We start from the raw sequence: 17,443 nt of genomic DNA on the forward strand, positions 1-17,443 counted from the left end.
CCCTAGACGTCGTGGACAAAGCGTGGACGGCAACAGAAAACGGCCACCACATCGCGCAACCGGCGCGAACTGTACTGGACGAGAAGCAGGCCGAAGCTTTTGCTTCGAGCGAGGCGGACGCGGACCGTTCGCTGAACTTCACGAACGGAGGATGCTGCGAGCGCCTGGAAATCGTCGAAACGTCGTCGCCGGCGGAAGACCAGCGCGTGTTGGAATCTGATTGCCCGGCGGAGGCTGAAGATGTGGTCGCAGCGGTGCCGCCTAATGGCAACGGAATGACAGCTGCCCCGTTGGACTCCGCCGGCGAGGGTACGCCGGGCATCGTTGAGTGCTGTTCGCCGTCTCTGGATAACGGCACTACCGACGGCGGCTTCCCTGACTCGGCCGTGCCATCGTCGGATATTTCACACGGCCGAGACGACACCGGCTCGCCTAGCACGAACGACCGAGAACCGGCAGATTTCGCCGTCGCCGACGAGGAGGTTGACGTCCGCGGAATGCAGCTTTCCGAGAACGACGCCGCCGCCGAGTCGTCGGCAACGGGCGAATGTGAGTGGACTCGACGGGTTCTTCGGTTTATTTTTCTGGCCTTGTTTCTTTTTTTCTTCCTCGAGTGGTTGTTCATCTCTCGCGGGGAGTTGTTAGTGGCGGCTACATCATGTCGTGCCCGTGCCGTGCGGCCGGCTAGAAATAGCGTTGGCTCTCGTGCGTTTAAGCGGCATGGCGGTTTCTTCGAATGAGGTGTTCACCCCCTCCCTTATCGCCGTGTCTCCGGTTCGAGCGCGCGCTCGTCGTGGAGTGGCAAATTAATTCCGAGACGTTTGGACAGCGCGTTCATTGCGCGGCCACGCCCCTTTTTGTTCAGGTGCACCGCGGGAGATGCGAAAGACGGGAGAAATACGAAAACGCGGTTCGGCGCTCGACGGAAAATGAGGTCATTAGACTCTCGTCTGCGAATTGCATTCGAAGACTACGACAGGATGCGCGCAATACCTCCCCCCCCCTCCATATCCACGAGACGCGTGCGGCTTATTCGCGGAAATTACGGTACTTATGTCACCGTTCAAGTGACGCATCTTTCGCTGTAATGATTTTGTTCGTTGCCGTATTTTACTTAAGTGGCACGGTGTTGCCCACTCCCTCTGATCCAAGTCTGACGCCCAATTTACTGGTTCCGTATGCCGTCACTTGACAATGGCTACACGACACTCATTGTTATCCCGGTCGGCCTGCGCGAAACCATATCTACTTCCAAACATGATGATGATGATGATGATCTTAGTGGCCCTCTCCTTTGGAACGGGTGGTCACACTCCACGTGTCCTGGCTGAAGTTTCAAGATAGAGATAGGGTATGAATGGATGTTATGAGCGTCCCCTTTGGAACGGGGCGGTGGGTTGCGCCGCCATGCTCTTGCTATTATACTGCTTAATGTCCTACCTAGGTTAAACAATAAAAAAAACACTATGAACTCCCACAACCAAATTTTCTGATCCCCTATTGCGAACTGTGCTTTTGTACGTCTCCGTTACATGTCGTTTCCCTACTTTTCTTCCTCCAATCGCCTGCGGACATGTTTACTTTTCCACTGCTCTCGCTGAACCCAAGGGCTTCAAGAAGGCCAGAAGGCCATTCTAATAAAACATGCTCCATAGTTTCCCTAGCTTTACCGCAACAAGCACATGCTTCTTCTTCTTCTATCTCGCTTTATAGGTGCATGTTCTAAGGCATCCCGATCTCGCTTCGAAAAGTAATGAGCTTCCCTTTGAGTTATCATAAATTGTTTCTTTCCTGATTTCGTTTTTCTGGTCATCTGCTGGGGGTGTACCATCACGTGGCGAAAATTTGAACCAGTTTGCGGCCTTCTAAATGTCCAGGATTCTCCGACTCTGCTGTAGCTAACAGTATTGAGACTGGAAGCCTCTCTGTGCCTTCCTTTACCCCGGCCATTGTGCGTTGGCAGTTAAACGGGTAAATATCCTCCTGTTTTAATATAGACAACATTCCCTTGCTACGGAGCGACATCGCTTACTTTTGGAGCAATGCAACTGCATGGCGTTGCTGTGACCCCACTGGAATGTGCTTGTTTTTTTTTTTTCTTTTTGCCGACATTTCCGTGCAGTTTAGTCATCTGAGGCCGCTTCCTTTCTGCCGGTGCACTGTTCACTTGTGCTCAATTTTGTGAGCTATAAACGCACCAATTTCGGTTCCAAAGCTGTTGAAGATATACACACGGGAAAAAAACGGTTGAATGCGGCCATTCGACCGTGCCTCTAATCATTAATTGCTTTCCACGAATGTCGGCTGCAAACTCGGTACAGAGTGAGCACAGCCACCTACCTTCGCAGTTAATATGGTCGTTCGGCCGTGCCTCTAATCCTTGATTGCCGTTTTTTCTTTACTTAAGCATCTCGGAACTCGTGCCTACAAAACAAGCGCCCTGCCTTTTGTAGGTGCTCCATTTATTTCATTTTTTTCCTTCACCCTCGTACGTTGCCTGTTCTACACCGCCCTTCTGTGCGGCTTGCATGACCAGTTCATCATTCCGCCCCGTCTTTTCAACTTGTTCTATTCTATTTCGCATGGTTTCGCTGCTGTAATTGCTTTGACTCGTTTCTTCCAAACTGCATGTCTTAGTGAAGTCGCCTTTCATCGTTTTCTGCTGGAATGACTTCGTCGCGCCGTTTCATTTATAGAGCATTGTGTAGACAAAATGGCTGGCGACACTGGCCGGTTTTCGTATGATCTGGTATCCTCGCTACACGCTACTTTGGACATTATGATATAGTTTAACGATAACCAGTGCTGTTTCACGCTACATTGATAAGACCTTAGATAAAATAAATGATACCAACACATGCTATTGAAAAGCTTTTTGTTACTTTTGCCTGCATCGCCACGGGGACGTACACACACGTGGTAGCACACAGAACATTTACTGCTTACACAATAAATACCGTTGAAAAAATGAACTGTGGGCAGCTAGCTGGGTGAGTGGGTTGACAGCTGGTGCTTGCTACATTGTTCGGTGCTATAACTTTCAAGTGCTCCTAAAACGTTCAAGTTGTGCACGGAATGCTCGACTTGTGTAGGTATTTTAGGATGCTCAGTATAGTCTAGAAATTTCGTGTACAACATTGTAGGGGATTCTAAGGTGGCACACGGAAGCTTGACATGATCCCTTGGGGGTTTTTCGCTAAGAACACTCCAGTCGTGTCATATACGGGACACTTTTGTACGTCGTGCATAGTCTCCCGTTCAAGGGCTGTTGTTTCCTCATTCCATTAGCCCCGTCTTCTGCTCTGCCACATTGCGACACCATGTACTGACTCAGTCGTGTTTCAGTCGTGACTTCCAAGACTGTATATGTAGATGCGAGCTAACACTGGCGATCTTGAGATCGAAGGCGCAAGAAAGGTCGGGCTCGGGAATTTACAAGCACACTCCTCGGTGGTTCCAGAGATCTTGCAGAACGGAACTGCGGGGAAGTGAAAATTCAAGCCGTGCCTCGTATGAACACTTGACGCGTGCGGTTGTCGAACGTTAACTTCAATCTTCGAAACGAAATTTATATCCGCTTATGCAGTTGTCTATTGCCTTGGGATTTCAATTGCGTGTTAACACAGAAGTGCTTCCGGCCACCTGCACGCCAACGGCCTTTCATTAAAGCGTGAACGTACTTAAAAAAAAAAATGAAAAATACCTTGTCAATTTTACGACGAGATGGCCGCGAGATTCAAGGACGTCAAGGCTGACGTGTTTGCCCCCACTGCTGGCGAGCTACAAATGTTTTCTCTGGAGAGAGGGCGGCGAAGCGTTTCGACAGTGAGCGCTTTTCTCGCGTCAAGATTCGCATCGATTTCACATTAACTCTTTTCGTTCTTAATGATGCCGAATGAAAACCCACAGAGCAAGCATGTGGCAGCCGCAACATTTCCTGTCGCTGCTGCGAACGCGGGCAATGATGGCGACATCGATGCGAGACCATGGAATGATGTCGCTGTCGACCTTTTCAATTAGCGCCCTTGTCCATTTGTGGGCCGGCGAATATTCGTGAATGCAGCCCTGCTTAAACTTTATTTTATTTATCACTTTACCCACAGTGCCACGAATGTCATGGGGCGGGGTGGATACAGTGAAGGGGGGCAAAATACAGGTGAATTGTCATGGGCATAAAGCATTGCGATAACGCACACACATGAAAAAAACACTGCAAGATTAAACCATAGGAATAGAAAGCAATCATATTAGGATAAACATACGTCACAGGGCCTAGTAGTTACCTAGAATACATTCTTTGTACTCCGTAGAATTGTCCGCGAAAAAATGACATATTAAATCTTGCAGTGCACCTTACAGAGCACCTGTCTAGCGCTGGCGAGCATTTGCTCTCGTCCGAATTGCTTCAGTCACAGTAGTTGCACAACACTGTTCCCTTCAAAAACCTATTTCCGAATCTGCTTCATATTGTTCCTGATATAGTTGCTATGTTCGTTGTTCATTTCGCCTGTCGGCCATGGCCTACGCAAGAGGACACACGTTCGCATTACGGCCCAGTCGAAGTGCCACAGCTTTCCAAGCGGGGTTCCTGCTTGAATTTTAACAGCGCGGAAGGGGGAGGCTCGGTTCTTGTTATATCCAGCTTTTGGCGTCGCAATCCGTTATCGATTAACGCGTTTTCCAGAGCAGGGGGTACACAGTCTTGTCTTATGCGGTCAGCGCCATTGCTTGCGGCCATCCCCGCCACAAAAGCACGTATTGGGCCAGCGCAGTATACGACGTGGCTGTGCTGGCCTGTTTGCTCGTCGAATAGCCCGTTTCGTGCCACAGCTCTTCAGGTCTATATCGACGATTTTACTATAGTGTGTCACCGTCCCGTGAATACGGGAGACCCGAGAACTGGTCGAGATTGCGATCGTCCTCGTTTTTTTTACCGGATCTTCATCAGGAAACCGGCGACGCATCTTGTGATCCGACCTAACTTCATCTTGCCGTATCTTTTTGTGCGCTGCAGCGGCCATAGATAGGCGGAGAGCCTCTGCATGGAGGTCGTCGGAGTAACCGGCACCGGTTGGCAACGATGTGGAGACGGATGATACAGCCGCTTCTGCTGGAGGCATTTCGGCCCTGGACGGTTTAGGCACAGCCGACCCAGCCCGCGTATTGGCGGCGCAGCGTTATGCGCGTTGCAGCAAGTTCAGACGGCTGCAGCTGTTGGAAGTTGCTCTCAAGCGCTGTTCTGTCTACAGCAAATGGGTCTCACCCAGAAATGTAAATACCTTTTATTTTTCTTGATGGTTAATCTGCCAGTCTCTATTTGGTCTTTCCCCATTTCGCGTGCTTTCAACCGAGAAAAGCCGGCGCCTAATTGCACGACGTTGCGCCGGTGGCGTCCGAGCCACGTCGTCCTTTGTGATCCGACCTGACTTCACCTTGCCGGATCTTAGGCGACCGCGCTCCGCCCTTATCAAGGTCGTACAAGTAACGGACACCTGTTGGAAGCGACGCCAATATACGGAAGGAAAACGAGAGAAAAACAAAAACGCGCAAAAATCCGCCTCGGGAGGAGGGAGTGTGCAGGGCTGGTTTCAGTGGCCCGTTGACGCCACGCTGCCGCGGCAGCTGCTGCTGCTGCTGCCGCTGCGTGAAGACCTTGGCCTGGCTCCGGCTTGCATGCAGTCTCGCTCGCGGACCGACGAGCTTGAAAGCGTCTCGGCAGCTGCGCCTGTGCATATATACACTCACGCAGAGCGCCTTTTCAGAACGCGATTTTTTTCTTCTCTTGCGCATGGCCATTTTACGGCAACGGTCATTTGCGAATCTTGTCACGCTCACGAGCACCGGAGATGATCAATTTGGCCGCTTCCTATGCATTGCCACTCGGTAACTGTGCACAGTCCACCCGCTTCAGTATAGCTTAGTAGCTGTTGCGCTGCGCTAAGCTCGAGGTCACGGGTTCGATCCCAACCGCTTTTCGATGGGAGGGTCGAAGCCCCAGGTGGCGCAAAATGATGCGTTTTGATTTCTCGTGTAAATAATGCCCGCTTCTTTATAGTAGAAGAGTCCAATGACTCGAATTGTGCTATCTGCCACATGTAATGCTTAAATTTATATATGTAAAATTTTTCAAGCCCTCGCAGAAAAACCCAGCATATATTCAGGCAAGGATATTGCACGCAATACTAGTTTTCGCGCATGTCTTGTATCTTTCGTGAATAACAGAGCAGCAGACTACATATATTTCGCTGGTTTCCTTTCGGTAAAAACCTATAGTTTACTCCCCAGTCTTCTCGCACTTACCTCGTATATACTGCTAAAGAAAATCCGATACGCGAACAGATCACAAGTGCCGGCAACATGTTATCACCCTGAATGAGACAGACATCTTCTGGCGCATGTTTTGCTGTTCTCGCTTTGCGCATATTCGCCGACATTACAGCAAAATTACCGCGATGTTTGTTTCACCTACGGTGATCGCATTGTATTGACTGTTCAGAGAAGGTCCCGCTTTTTGGTCTCCCTCTCTATGTTGCTACGTCCTGTTCAAGGCAGCCGCTGGTTCGTCCCAACGTTCCGGTCCCAACTTCTTGTATTCGTCTCTCGATTGCGCGTCGGCCGCTCTCTTGCAAAGCGCCGCAAGGTTTGAAGCTCACGGAGCCTAATCACGGCCGTTTCAGGAAGCCATGACATCTTTCCTGCGTCCCCGGTCACGTGTTTTTCTTCTCCCTTGTGCAGTGAAGTCGGCAGGCTTCGCGTTGTAAATGACTTCCTCTGCATTTATCGGCGTCTCCTCTTGATTTTGCGCAATATGACGTCCCCGCGGTTTCCGGACGCGCTTAAACGTTTTCTCCTCATCTGCCGACTTCGAAACCGGTCTGTTTCTCGCGTTTTGTTGCCTGATTTATTGCCCGCTTTAACTTTGTGCATTGCCGTAGAAATTTCCGGGTCTGCCCATCCTTCGGTGGCAACGCACACGGTCGCGTTGGGACTATATATCGTACGGTACTCGGGCTTCACAATCGTAAGTATAATTCATTATTGCTTTAAATTGCCGTGGCAGCGTGTGCGTTTATATACGCTCAAAACGAGCCTATAGACGTATGCCTGACAGGCTAGCACAGGCGTTCAAGGTGGACGATGTAAAATCGTATATTAGGTGTTTCTGTGCAGGCTGCCGAAAATAATTATTGCATTTTAGTATTTAGTGAATTGTGCAATTCTATTTCCCACGCAAATGTCGCCTCTTTGAGTAATCCAGCTCAAGGACAATTGTGCAATCTGCCACATGCAATCCCTAAATACTATTGGCCATATGTCTGGAGAGAAACACCCAGTATAGTGATCTGCCAAAACTTCGAACGTGCGTTTAACACATTGTCAAAGCAAATGTTTGTAAGCGTGCGCAATAAACACCTATTCTCATAGCTTAAAACGCCTGGTTAAGCACCGCCTCTAACACCACCGTGTCCGTGTCTCTGTAATCACTTTGTTCCCGCGAGAACGCTGGATATTCGGTAGCTGTTTCGGCTCATCAATTTTCTCCGTGAGAGCTGGAGTGTCAGTAGTGAAACTCGCGGTTAGACTTCGAATAGATGAGCGCCGCCAGCCTGTTAATTGCGACCCGGTTCAAATCCGTCCTCGCTATTAGTGTTCCCTTGTGTTACGAGATGTATTGTCAGGGGCTTCAGACCCTACATACTGCGCTTGATGAATGACGCTCGGGCGGACCAATAGCAAGGAACATTTTGCAAGTATATATATAATATATAATATGCCCGCCTGAAGCGAGCACTATGTCGTTTTATTGCTTCTCTTCTCCTGTTTCGAACGCTCCTCGCTTTCTTGGCCACTTGAAGGCGTTGTTCTGCGACGTTACACCCCATAAATTACATTCACTCAACCAGCACATTTGTTGGCCGTTCTGCGGTGTACCATTGTTTCTAAGGGCGCCTCCGTGGTATAATAGCTTGTACCGAAATAGATCGTTAATATCGCCAAAAATACGGACGCGAGGTTGCCCTAGTCTCCTATACAGCCGTTCTAGGCCATCGCCTGCGGCGGTGGAAGCAGGTTCCGTGCAGTCTTTCGCGTAATCGCCAGAACTGCTCGAGCCGCATAAAACGGTTCCCGCCCAGCGCGCAACGTGGCATTGCGTGTAAGATCAATCGGGCATATAGCAATTAGTGATTGTTACCGCGGCCTTGGCGGCACTGTGTATTAGGTGTGCAGCTTGTCGTATTGTCGAATCGAACTTCTCCGGCAACTTGGAAATCGGGCGGTACCGCCGCTCTCGCTTTGTATATCGGAAGAAAAAAGAAAAAAAGGCGCCACTACGACGTGAGGGACAAATTCTTTTCGACGTGCCAATGGGTTTTTCTTCTTCGCGCTGTCACTTCGGTAATTTACACGCGTAGGTTAACGCCGCTAAGTAACGAAATGAGATCGGTCAGCCCTTCGCTACCCGACCGCGTAGTGTGGGACGCCGGTTGCGGAGGCAGCGAGTGAAAATTTTATCGCGGCCACAATTTGGGTGGCCCAAATATTTCCGCTAAGCCGGCGCCCTGCCGAGACGCACGTAGACGACGTTGCGGAATTTCGAATTCGATAAGGCTTCCTGGCGAAGGTTCCGCGCGCTGGCATATATCTTGGCATTTGTCGTACTCCTTGAAAAGCGCTGGCGTTCTGGCTGTGTTTTGTGTGTAACGTGCGATCATCGACAGTGAAGCAGGACTTGCGTGTGCGTTGATGTACTGCATATCGTCGTGTTATTAAAACTCCATACATACGAGGCCTGTTTTACTGGCGAGCGCGCGCGCGGCCCCCTTAGTCGAATCGACTAGAGTTGGCAAATTGGATGAATCTAGCGCACTCCTTAATTCGCGTGTTGGTGGCTCTTATTCTGGCACCTTGCTGCAACGCCATTTATAGGTGGCACAAAACCTGAGCTTTTGAAGCCGCAACTTCGAGCAGGTGGACTGAGGCTGCAGCGAAACGTGTCGTGACGAAAGTACGAGCGCGATATATAGTCCGCTTCATCTAGTCTGCTGTTTCAGGACAGTGTGGCGATACAGATCCAGCGCACATGTTTGAATCTGTGAAGCGGTTAATTACGCTACACAATTAACAACGATGCGTACACGTGTACGCCTTCATACATTGCGTCGCGTAATATCGTGCCATCTAATATCACAAGCCATGCATGCCGAAACGGGAAGAGAAATTAATGTGGATGCAATACTGTGAGAGGTCCACGCAATGATGTCGCGAGAATAAATGCGATATACCATGCATATATATGTACAAATATGTACAAAACTGTATGGAATTCAACGGCGTTATCATGTGCTGTCTTATCGAGACGCGTGTGTGCTTTACAGCTGTGCCGACATGTACAGAATCTGTGTAAAAGTCAACTAAAGAAAGTTTCGCTGTAATCTTTTCGCAGCAGCAAAGATAGTAATACCATCTGCATTGCGGCGCGCTTGGCGTTGCTTCTGCTGACGTGGATTCAAGATACGGTGGCGCTTGAGCTGGCAGCGCTATGTCACTTTGAATATGCACTATTGTTGATAAGACCATCAGGTATAAGCTACCCGTGATGTTGTTGGGCATAATATACGCGTCGTATGGCGAGTTTTATTCATCCACCTCTCGCGCACTCGTTCCGGTTCGGACGGCTTGGGAGCTGCTTTCCAAGGATCCGGGCTTGACATATCAGCCCCGTTTGCTTTAGCGACCGACACCGTCTCGAGGCTCTAGTTCTATCTAATCTGTCTTCTGCTGGCGTATTGCGACCCCGACCGTTCGACGTGTCAAGTGGCTGCTGCGGTCCTGATATTCGGAGGCGGCCTATTACCGAGATTCTGGAGAGTGCTTTAGATTTACCCCCTTTCGCTCGACGTTCTGCCTCTCGTGTCGCCGGGTTCCCGAAAAGTGTTTTATCACCCTTTGCATTGTGTTCGGTGGGACACTGAGGGGGATATGAAGTTGCATTAGTAATTCACGCTTCCGCAATATTAAAAGCCCTACGCTGGAGTTAAGGGAAAGGGTTGACATTAAGAGGAAGAGAGTGAACACTTCGTGTAAGAGGAAATGCGCGGGACTATAAACGGTCACTCAGGCGGGTGCACTTAATGGTGCGCTTGCAGAAACGCAAATACGAGACGCGCGATGCTGCCTACCCGCAGTTTCAGCGCCAGTGTCCCGTGACGTCATTGATTTGGAGAGGGTCCGCTCGGTGTTAGTGTTAGAACTGGCCACGAAAGTTCGTGAAAGAGAAAGAAAAGCTCGATATTGGATAAAATGGAAAAGACTGTCCGGAAAAGGCATTATGGTGGAAAGCGTCCACCGAAATCAAGTACTGGCCGCGCTACTGTTCATAGATGCTCATGCAAAAACAAAGTTCGCCTGCGCAGTTCATTCTAAGTGTCCCTCTGTGATACGTGATTACATCCACATCTCGTAAGATCGTCCATATAGTGGTGGGCAGTTCTCTTCGCTTTGAGTGATTAGGTTGGAGCAGCGTAAGGTCCTTCTGTTGCGGTGTTGTCACTGTCACCTACAATTCAGGGATTGCACTTCGTTTTGCCCCACAAGCTAGGTGAGCAGTTATTCGCAATTAACTATTGAATTTTGCGCAATAGCAGACTTGCTTCCACTTTGTTAGTGTTCTCAACTATATTGCATTTACGGTGCCGTGCTGGCTTCTGCGGAAAAACAGGCCTGCATGGCCTGTTTGCCTTTACTCCGTTACCACAATTTCGAGGCTGTTGTAGGTTCATGTTTACAAATTGATCGAATGGTGGCAGCAAGACATTCCTGCAGTTCTAAGTTGACGCTCCTGTGTCCCGTCCCGCTCTCTGCCCCATGTGTATCGCGTTATTTTAACCGTACACATATGTACCAACTGGCTCATGCATGTACGCTTCTTACATTCTGAAATTTCGCTCGCGGTTCTAGAAGCAGCTTAATCTGTTCAACGAACGCAGATTTCGAGATTCAAGATTCAAGAGTGTTCCTCGCCTCTCGAATGCCGTGTATTCTAAAGTGTATTCAATGGGCTGTCAGATTTCAATTCTGGCCCGTCAGTCCACCGAATCTAGGCACCTCGAAGGAGGCACCATACAGGACCTCGATTTTTTTTTCTTTACTGACAAAGGAAGAACAGCCAACATGGCACAAATGCCGCGAACCGTTAACAGTAACATTTAAACTAAATCTCCACGTATTTCAACAAAGCATCACTTTCGTCAGGGGCACTAGTGGAGAACTAGTTATGCGAAACTGGTTTTTTGAATAAGCGTTAAAGTAATACAGCTCTCGCTGCATCTATTTTAAATATCTAACACCCTGTGGCTGGCACAGCATCGCCTCGAGAAACCAGATTTAAGTGACTCTCTCTAATAGCCAAGTGGCATGGTACCCGGCCCTGCACCGACGTTTCTATCATATCTGCTGCAAGCGGATGTATACCATACAGCGCTTTGAAGCGTTCGTGGCCTCCCGGCGAAGCCCACCCTTCCCGTGTTCTACTAGCTGTAAAATAGGGGCGCGGCCTTGTTACCCACACTTTTACGCCGGCCGATGCTATTCTTTTTTTTTTTTCATTTTGTTGATTCCTCTCGGGGCCGCTCCTTGGCTGATTCACGAGCGCGCCGCTACTGCCCTCAGGCGGATACAGCTTGCTTCCTCGCGAATGGCTAGTACCGTGCAGTACGACCGAAGCTGTAACCACCGACAGCCCGTCGGAGTAGCGTACTACCGACTCCGAGGGCAGAATTGTTCCTCCTCATTGTTGCCTCGCGGCAATTTGGATACTTTATAGAAAGCGTGTAAGAAATAAGCTTTTACTTGCCACAACCACTACGTGGTTGCCACAACGTGGTTGTGGCAAGTAGTAGTAGAAGACCCCGGATTAATTTTGACCCCCTGATGTTCTTTAACGTGCACCTAAATCTAACACGAGCGTTGAGTTTCTTACCCATCGAAGTGAAGCCGTCGTGGCCGGCATCAACCCCGGGATTTAGAGCTCTGCAGCTCAACGCCATCGCCTCTAAGCCACCACGGCGGGTTAAAATGGGCTGAATCATTTTAGTGATACACCATTCTTGCAAAACACTGTCGTTATTTTCCGGGTCATGGGTAATATGTTGATTATTAAAAGAAAATCAAGCTCAGATTTCCACTTGATTTTCCCGCGGTACGTCAGGGTTCCCCCTCTTCGATGTTTGAGCCTGTGTGGCTCAGTGAAAGTTCTCAACTTGCTAACTTCAGTCTTGGGCTCCTTTAGAGTACCATGCCGCCCATTTTTATAGAGGGAAGTCTAGTGGTCCCGAACAGATGCCGTCAAAGTCCATGACGTCGCGCTGAACTGGTGCTGGAACTTCAAGCCGTAGCCGCCGCCCATCTTTCCTATTCAAGTCTTCTGTTTTTTTTTTCTCGTCGTTTCTGTTCGATTCCAGCACTTGGTTCCAATATGCACAACCTACATCGGCACATGAGCAGGAACACTCGACTTTTGACCCCTCTTGAATAGCTTTTGGATAAATAACAGCGCGCCTTTGTGATCCACTTCCTGACTATACACTTAGGACTTTATTCTAGCGACACCAATTCATCTATAGGGTGCATTTTTCTTAACAGTAGTTGCTGTACTGAGCTTTTCGGACTGCTCCGAGTTGCGGCACAGTCGCTTACCGAAGTACCCTGCCAACCAAGACACTGTCTGGAGCGCGCAGTACTGAACACTTCGTGGCTTCCACAGCAATGCACAGCTCTAGTCCGATGCGCGGCGTCCCCTACCGCGCCTTCCCAGAACGCCGCTTCCAGCGCTCATTACTGCACTCTGCTGGCCTATATTACGCGAGACGCTCAGTGAATGGCATCAAGAATGTGGAGCACGTGCGTGGGTACTTTTCGTGGACATACGGTGTTGCGGTTCACACGTGGGAAGTTGCATCTTAACGGAAAATGTACACCTGGATTTGATGATAGCCTATATATCTGCGTTCACATCACAGCGTCTAGCACCTTTAGTAGCACCGTTGGAGCGTGGTTTGCCACAAAAATCGCTGGGGAGGAATCCTGGCGCTAGTTCCTACGGCAGCTACAAGCATAGCGGTTCAGTCATCTTGAGGTTCATGGGTAACGCATGGATTTACCTAAACCTCGTCCTTCTGGTTTGAAGCGGCTTTGTGGCTTTGCAGATTGATCATTCGCAACATGTTGCCTTATAAATGTATGCTAATCCGCAGTGGTTATGCACGTGCGCAATCTCATTGCCTTTGTGTCTTTAGAAAAAACGTTTGTTTCGAAATTTAGCCCAACACAGGCAGGTAAAACGTAATAGCACGAAGATTAGACAAGTCAATGTAGTCGTGGTGAACTTCCGGTGAGCTTGTGGTGAACCAGATGACACCTCACAGCTTCGTGCCTAGTAGAGGCGAGCACTGTGCTTCAATCTAGAGCAACTGGAACCACGCGATCACTTTAGGTATAATTCTTGGCACTTGGCCTTATCCAGGCATTGCAAGGGGGGCATTGTGTTCTACGCGGAATTTTTTTGTGCTGCCTAAAAAATATAAAGACACGCATGCCACGTTCGCAGTTTCTCATGTGGGCACATTCGTTCCATGTATTCTCGTGTGGTCACACGAGGTTATTTGATATGATTTGATTGATATTTGAATAATTTCTGGGGTAGCGCTAGCTCGGCCAAGTGTGCTTGGTTCCCAGTAGGTCATAATTTTGCCGACCGCTCTGTGCACATTCTCTCCGATATGCTTGTACATCATCGGTCGTTTATTGGAACGTGTACATTATTCGCCTACGTCGAAACTTCCGAGTGCGGCAGCTGCGTATTGCTGTCGGGTACATTGTCCTCTCGGAAGAGCGTGCGCTGAGCGCGCCAAGCGCGGCGGCGGTAGACTCTAACCTCACCGCGACATGACCGGGCGTCGGGTGCGACTTGGCTTCAACGCTGTTGCGTAACGCTTCCACCTAGTTTCCTTTCTCAAACGGTTGAACCGATCTGCCCCCATTGTCGCAATCTCCACCACTCTCGTCCTCCCATCTCTCTCAATTACTCGGCGCCCGCACTCCGCCCATTCAGCCACTATATACAGCTCTCGTCGCGCCCGGTCTCTGCCTCGCACGGAACCCCGAGCTACGCGTTTGGCGCGACAGCTTTTGAGACGCTCCGCAACTCAACAGGCGGAGTCTTCGTGACAGCCGCACGCGGCAAGCAAGCGCGCGCCCCCGTGTTTGTTCGATGTTCCGCAGCGGCGGCTGACTCATGGCGCCGGAATGTGAGCGGCCCCTGTGCGCCGCAGCAGGCGTTGCGAGCGTGTGTGGAGGGGGCCCGTCGCGTCGCGATTTCCCTCCGACGGTCTGATACAAATTCTCGCGGAGGGATCTAAGGTGGCGACGAAAACTAGATTTGCCCCTAGAATCCTGAAGTTAAACGCTTTCGGATTTTGCGACTGCAATCCGCAGGAACTCGTGGTGCGGTAAGGCAGGCGTGCAGAACGCGGTGCGCAAGTACGATTGTCAACTGAGAGGTTTTGCCTTCCTCATTTTCGGTCGCCGTACCACTTAGCTGCGCATGCTCGAAGAGTGCAAGCGCCAACCCGTCGATTATGGACGCGCTTGAAACCGTTACACTAACCGTTACCGGCTCGCAAACTTCGGTGCCCCCTGGGTTGCTCGCGGACACCTTGCAGCTTTCTTGAATGAAGCTTGAGGAGAGGGGGTCTGCGAACCAGTTCGTGCAGCGCTTGCTACAGCGTGTGCCTTAACGTGTTCCGCGCGCTCTACGCGCAATGCTTTAACTTGAGTGGCACATGTCTTGTTGTTTCCCAGGTGACACTAAGACTGACGACGGCCTCCACAACATCAACTTGGATTTAGGGAACATCAGGCAGCGCTTCGAGTCGCCGCAGGAGTCGGTGCCATCCGTTGCCGACAGATCTGCCTTAGGACGTTCCGAGAGTCTGCTCCAGAGGCTAGAGAAGTACGCATACACTCTGCCACATTGCGTTATCTTATTAATGGCTCCCTACCCTCCCTCCCTACCCCTCCTTACCTCCCCGGTCCTCGGTCAAGTCCGTGTACCCCCTGCCCCCCGAAATATTTCTGGTTACTCCACTGTTTGCCGTAATGACGTCTTAACTGTTTTTAATCTTCGTAAAGCTGGAAGGTGCTAGGCATATGTAACTTCTGCAATGAATTTCTTTCTTTTTCTGCATCACCCAGGTACCAGTCTGTTGCGGCTGGAGAAAGGAACGGAGATGCCCATTCGCCCGCAGAAAGCGAAGACGAAGATGCGTCCGTTGTCAGAGAGACAAGGACAAAGGAAAAGGTAACTGCTATCAACTTTCTTTCCCATCTATGGCTCGCGTTGAGAAGCGGTACCCGTGTCCGTAATGCACTACGCAGCGTGTGGGCGAAGGTCACTCGGGCAGGCGAAGCGCTGGCAGGTCAAGCTTTTGCTTCATGGACAGTGACTCATGTTGGTCGTCATGCTGTTAAACCGGGCTCGTTCGGCGTGGTAGCCAGTTCAAAGCGTAAATGCAGCAGCTCCATCAGGGACGCAAAGTAGTTACCACTCGTCTAAATTCATGGCGAAAGATAACCGGAAGGGAAGATTTTACTTCGTTGAGGGACCTTGCGGCCTTTAGGTGACTGTAGCTGCTGCATGCCGTGCGTGAATACACTCCTTCTCAAAGTGTGAACGCCTTTGACTGCGCAATACAGCTGCAGCATGAACGAAGTGCTGCACATTGCCCAGCCCGTGACAGTCTGCAGCTTAAGTGCAACTTTGCGTGCATTTAGGTCTAAAACTGTGTTGTGTGTTTAATTTACGACAAACCTGTAATTTACCATACTGGTTCGTTCGCTAACTACAGTGTAATGCCTCGTCACCGCGAAAAATAAAATGTATTCATGCATAAGCCTGGCTCAGCTTTCGCCATGTTGTGTTGTTCGCACACAGCTTGGGCGTAGGGCATAGGCAAAAAAAAAAAAAAAGTGGTTAGACCTGCAGCAGTGCCAGATACTTCGGAGGCGATGTGGCACCTACTTAACTGGTACATATCAACGTGTGCAGTGCTTTCGGTGATGAGGTGCTGAATTGCCTTCAAGATAAAATGCTCGTCTCTCATTTGGAGAACTGAGGTTCGGTTCCAGGCCGGCGCAAGTTCAGCATGTCGCTATCGTGCGATGCGCCACGTACGTTTTGTTGCTATATACATGGCACCTTCGTACATGACTGTTTACCCTTGTCCAAAACTATTTACACATTTGTTGATTGTCCACGACCTCAGTTAATCACAAATTGTAAAACTAAGAATTCATAATGTAATATTTCGTGAACATATACGCTTGCACACGTCGTTTCCTCGTTAAGGGACGTCGTTTTCTAGTGTCGTTGAGTTGCAGTGTGCGAACCTTTGTCGCGTTCTTATAGGTCGTCTACGAAGGGCTCTCGTCGCTGAAGAGCCAGTGGGAGAGCGGTGCAGTCAACAGCCACCAGGAGCGCACAGAGGAGACTAAAGAAGAGCTGGCTAAGCTGCGCAAGAAAATGTGTCTGGGCCGCTCAGAGTCCATGCGACAGGTCAGTGCCTGCACGCCAATCACTTTCACAATTATGGCGCTAATTTAAAGAGGCACTAAAGGCAAATACTAAGTCAAGCTAAAGTGATAGATTAGTGCTCGAGAATCTCTAAGGCGTCAGTGCTATCGCTTACAGAGCCTGGATAATCGAGAAATCTAGATAAATGCAGGACATAAGACTCCCCCGGGACATTCAAGCGCTTTGGCGATGACGAAAGGTTTCCTTTTCGCTCGACTCTGCGCCGCCCACGCTTTAGCGTTTCAGCACTTGCCTGATCGCGTGGTGCTGCGCTGGTTTTGCTGGCTCGCGAAACTCGCACTAACTTCAAGTATCAGAGAATTCAACTTTCGTGTGATGTCGCGGGATGCCCGAACGGTCTACGCCACTTGACCAAAAGCACTTGCAGCGGAGAATACGCCGCTCTGTCTTGGTTCGGTGCCGCCGTCTGTCGGGCGCCGTCTTACTCGCCGACGGCAGCAAAGGGCGTGCTGGCGTATGCGACGTCACCACTCCGCGGATGAATGACGGGAGATTTGAATTTCGAAAGCGGTATTCGGACCCTCCAGATACAATTCTCGCAAACTCTTTTCTTGGCACGAAATAAGCATTGCGAAGTTTCTGGAAAGGTATTTAAACTGCTCACGTTGACTTAGTACGACAGAAAGCTGAGCTAGTTGGTAAGGATTCATGATGGCGTTCGTGTTGTCCACTTCTCTACTCTTGTGTCTTTGTCTGCACGCCTCACTTCTATTTTGCTTCTACTTAGTATTTCTACTTAGTACTTCTACTTAATATTCTCCTTTAGTGTCCCTTTAAAGCGCGCTTTAAAGT

General features: G+C 49.8%; 1 protein-coding gene across 13 annotated transcripts in view; it reads left to right on the forward strand.

The window, feature by feature from the left end:
• LOC126539500 (uncharacterized) overlaps positions 1–17,443 on the forward strand; it is a 184,970-nt gene that overhangs the window by 154,402 nt on the left and 13,125 nt on the right. For all 13 annotated transcript variants that reach the window (XR_008614270.2, XM_055075444.2, XM_055075435.2 and 10 more), the window contains 3 exons: positions 14,860–15,010; positions 15,253–15,358; positions 16,466–16,612. Coding sequence is in view for 12 of the 13 variants with exons in the window: in XM_055075444.2 (XP_054931419.1) it covers positions 14,860–15,010; positions 15,253–15,358; positions 16,466–16,612 (404 nt within the window). In the remaining variant the exon portion in view is untranslated. The remainder of the gene's footprint in view (positions 1–14,859; positions 15,011–15,252; positions 15,359–16,465; positions 16,613–17,443) is intronic.

This window comes from Dermacentor andersoni, chromosome 11 (assembly GCF_023375885.2).
Source record: "Dermacentor andersoni chromosome 11, qqDerAnde1_hic_scaffold, whole genome shotgun sequence".
In the NCBI taxonomy this organism is placed as follows: domain Eukaryota; kingdom Metazoa; phylum Arthropoda; class Arachnida; order Ixodida; family Ixodidae; genus Dermacentor; species Dermacentor andersoni.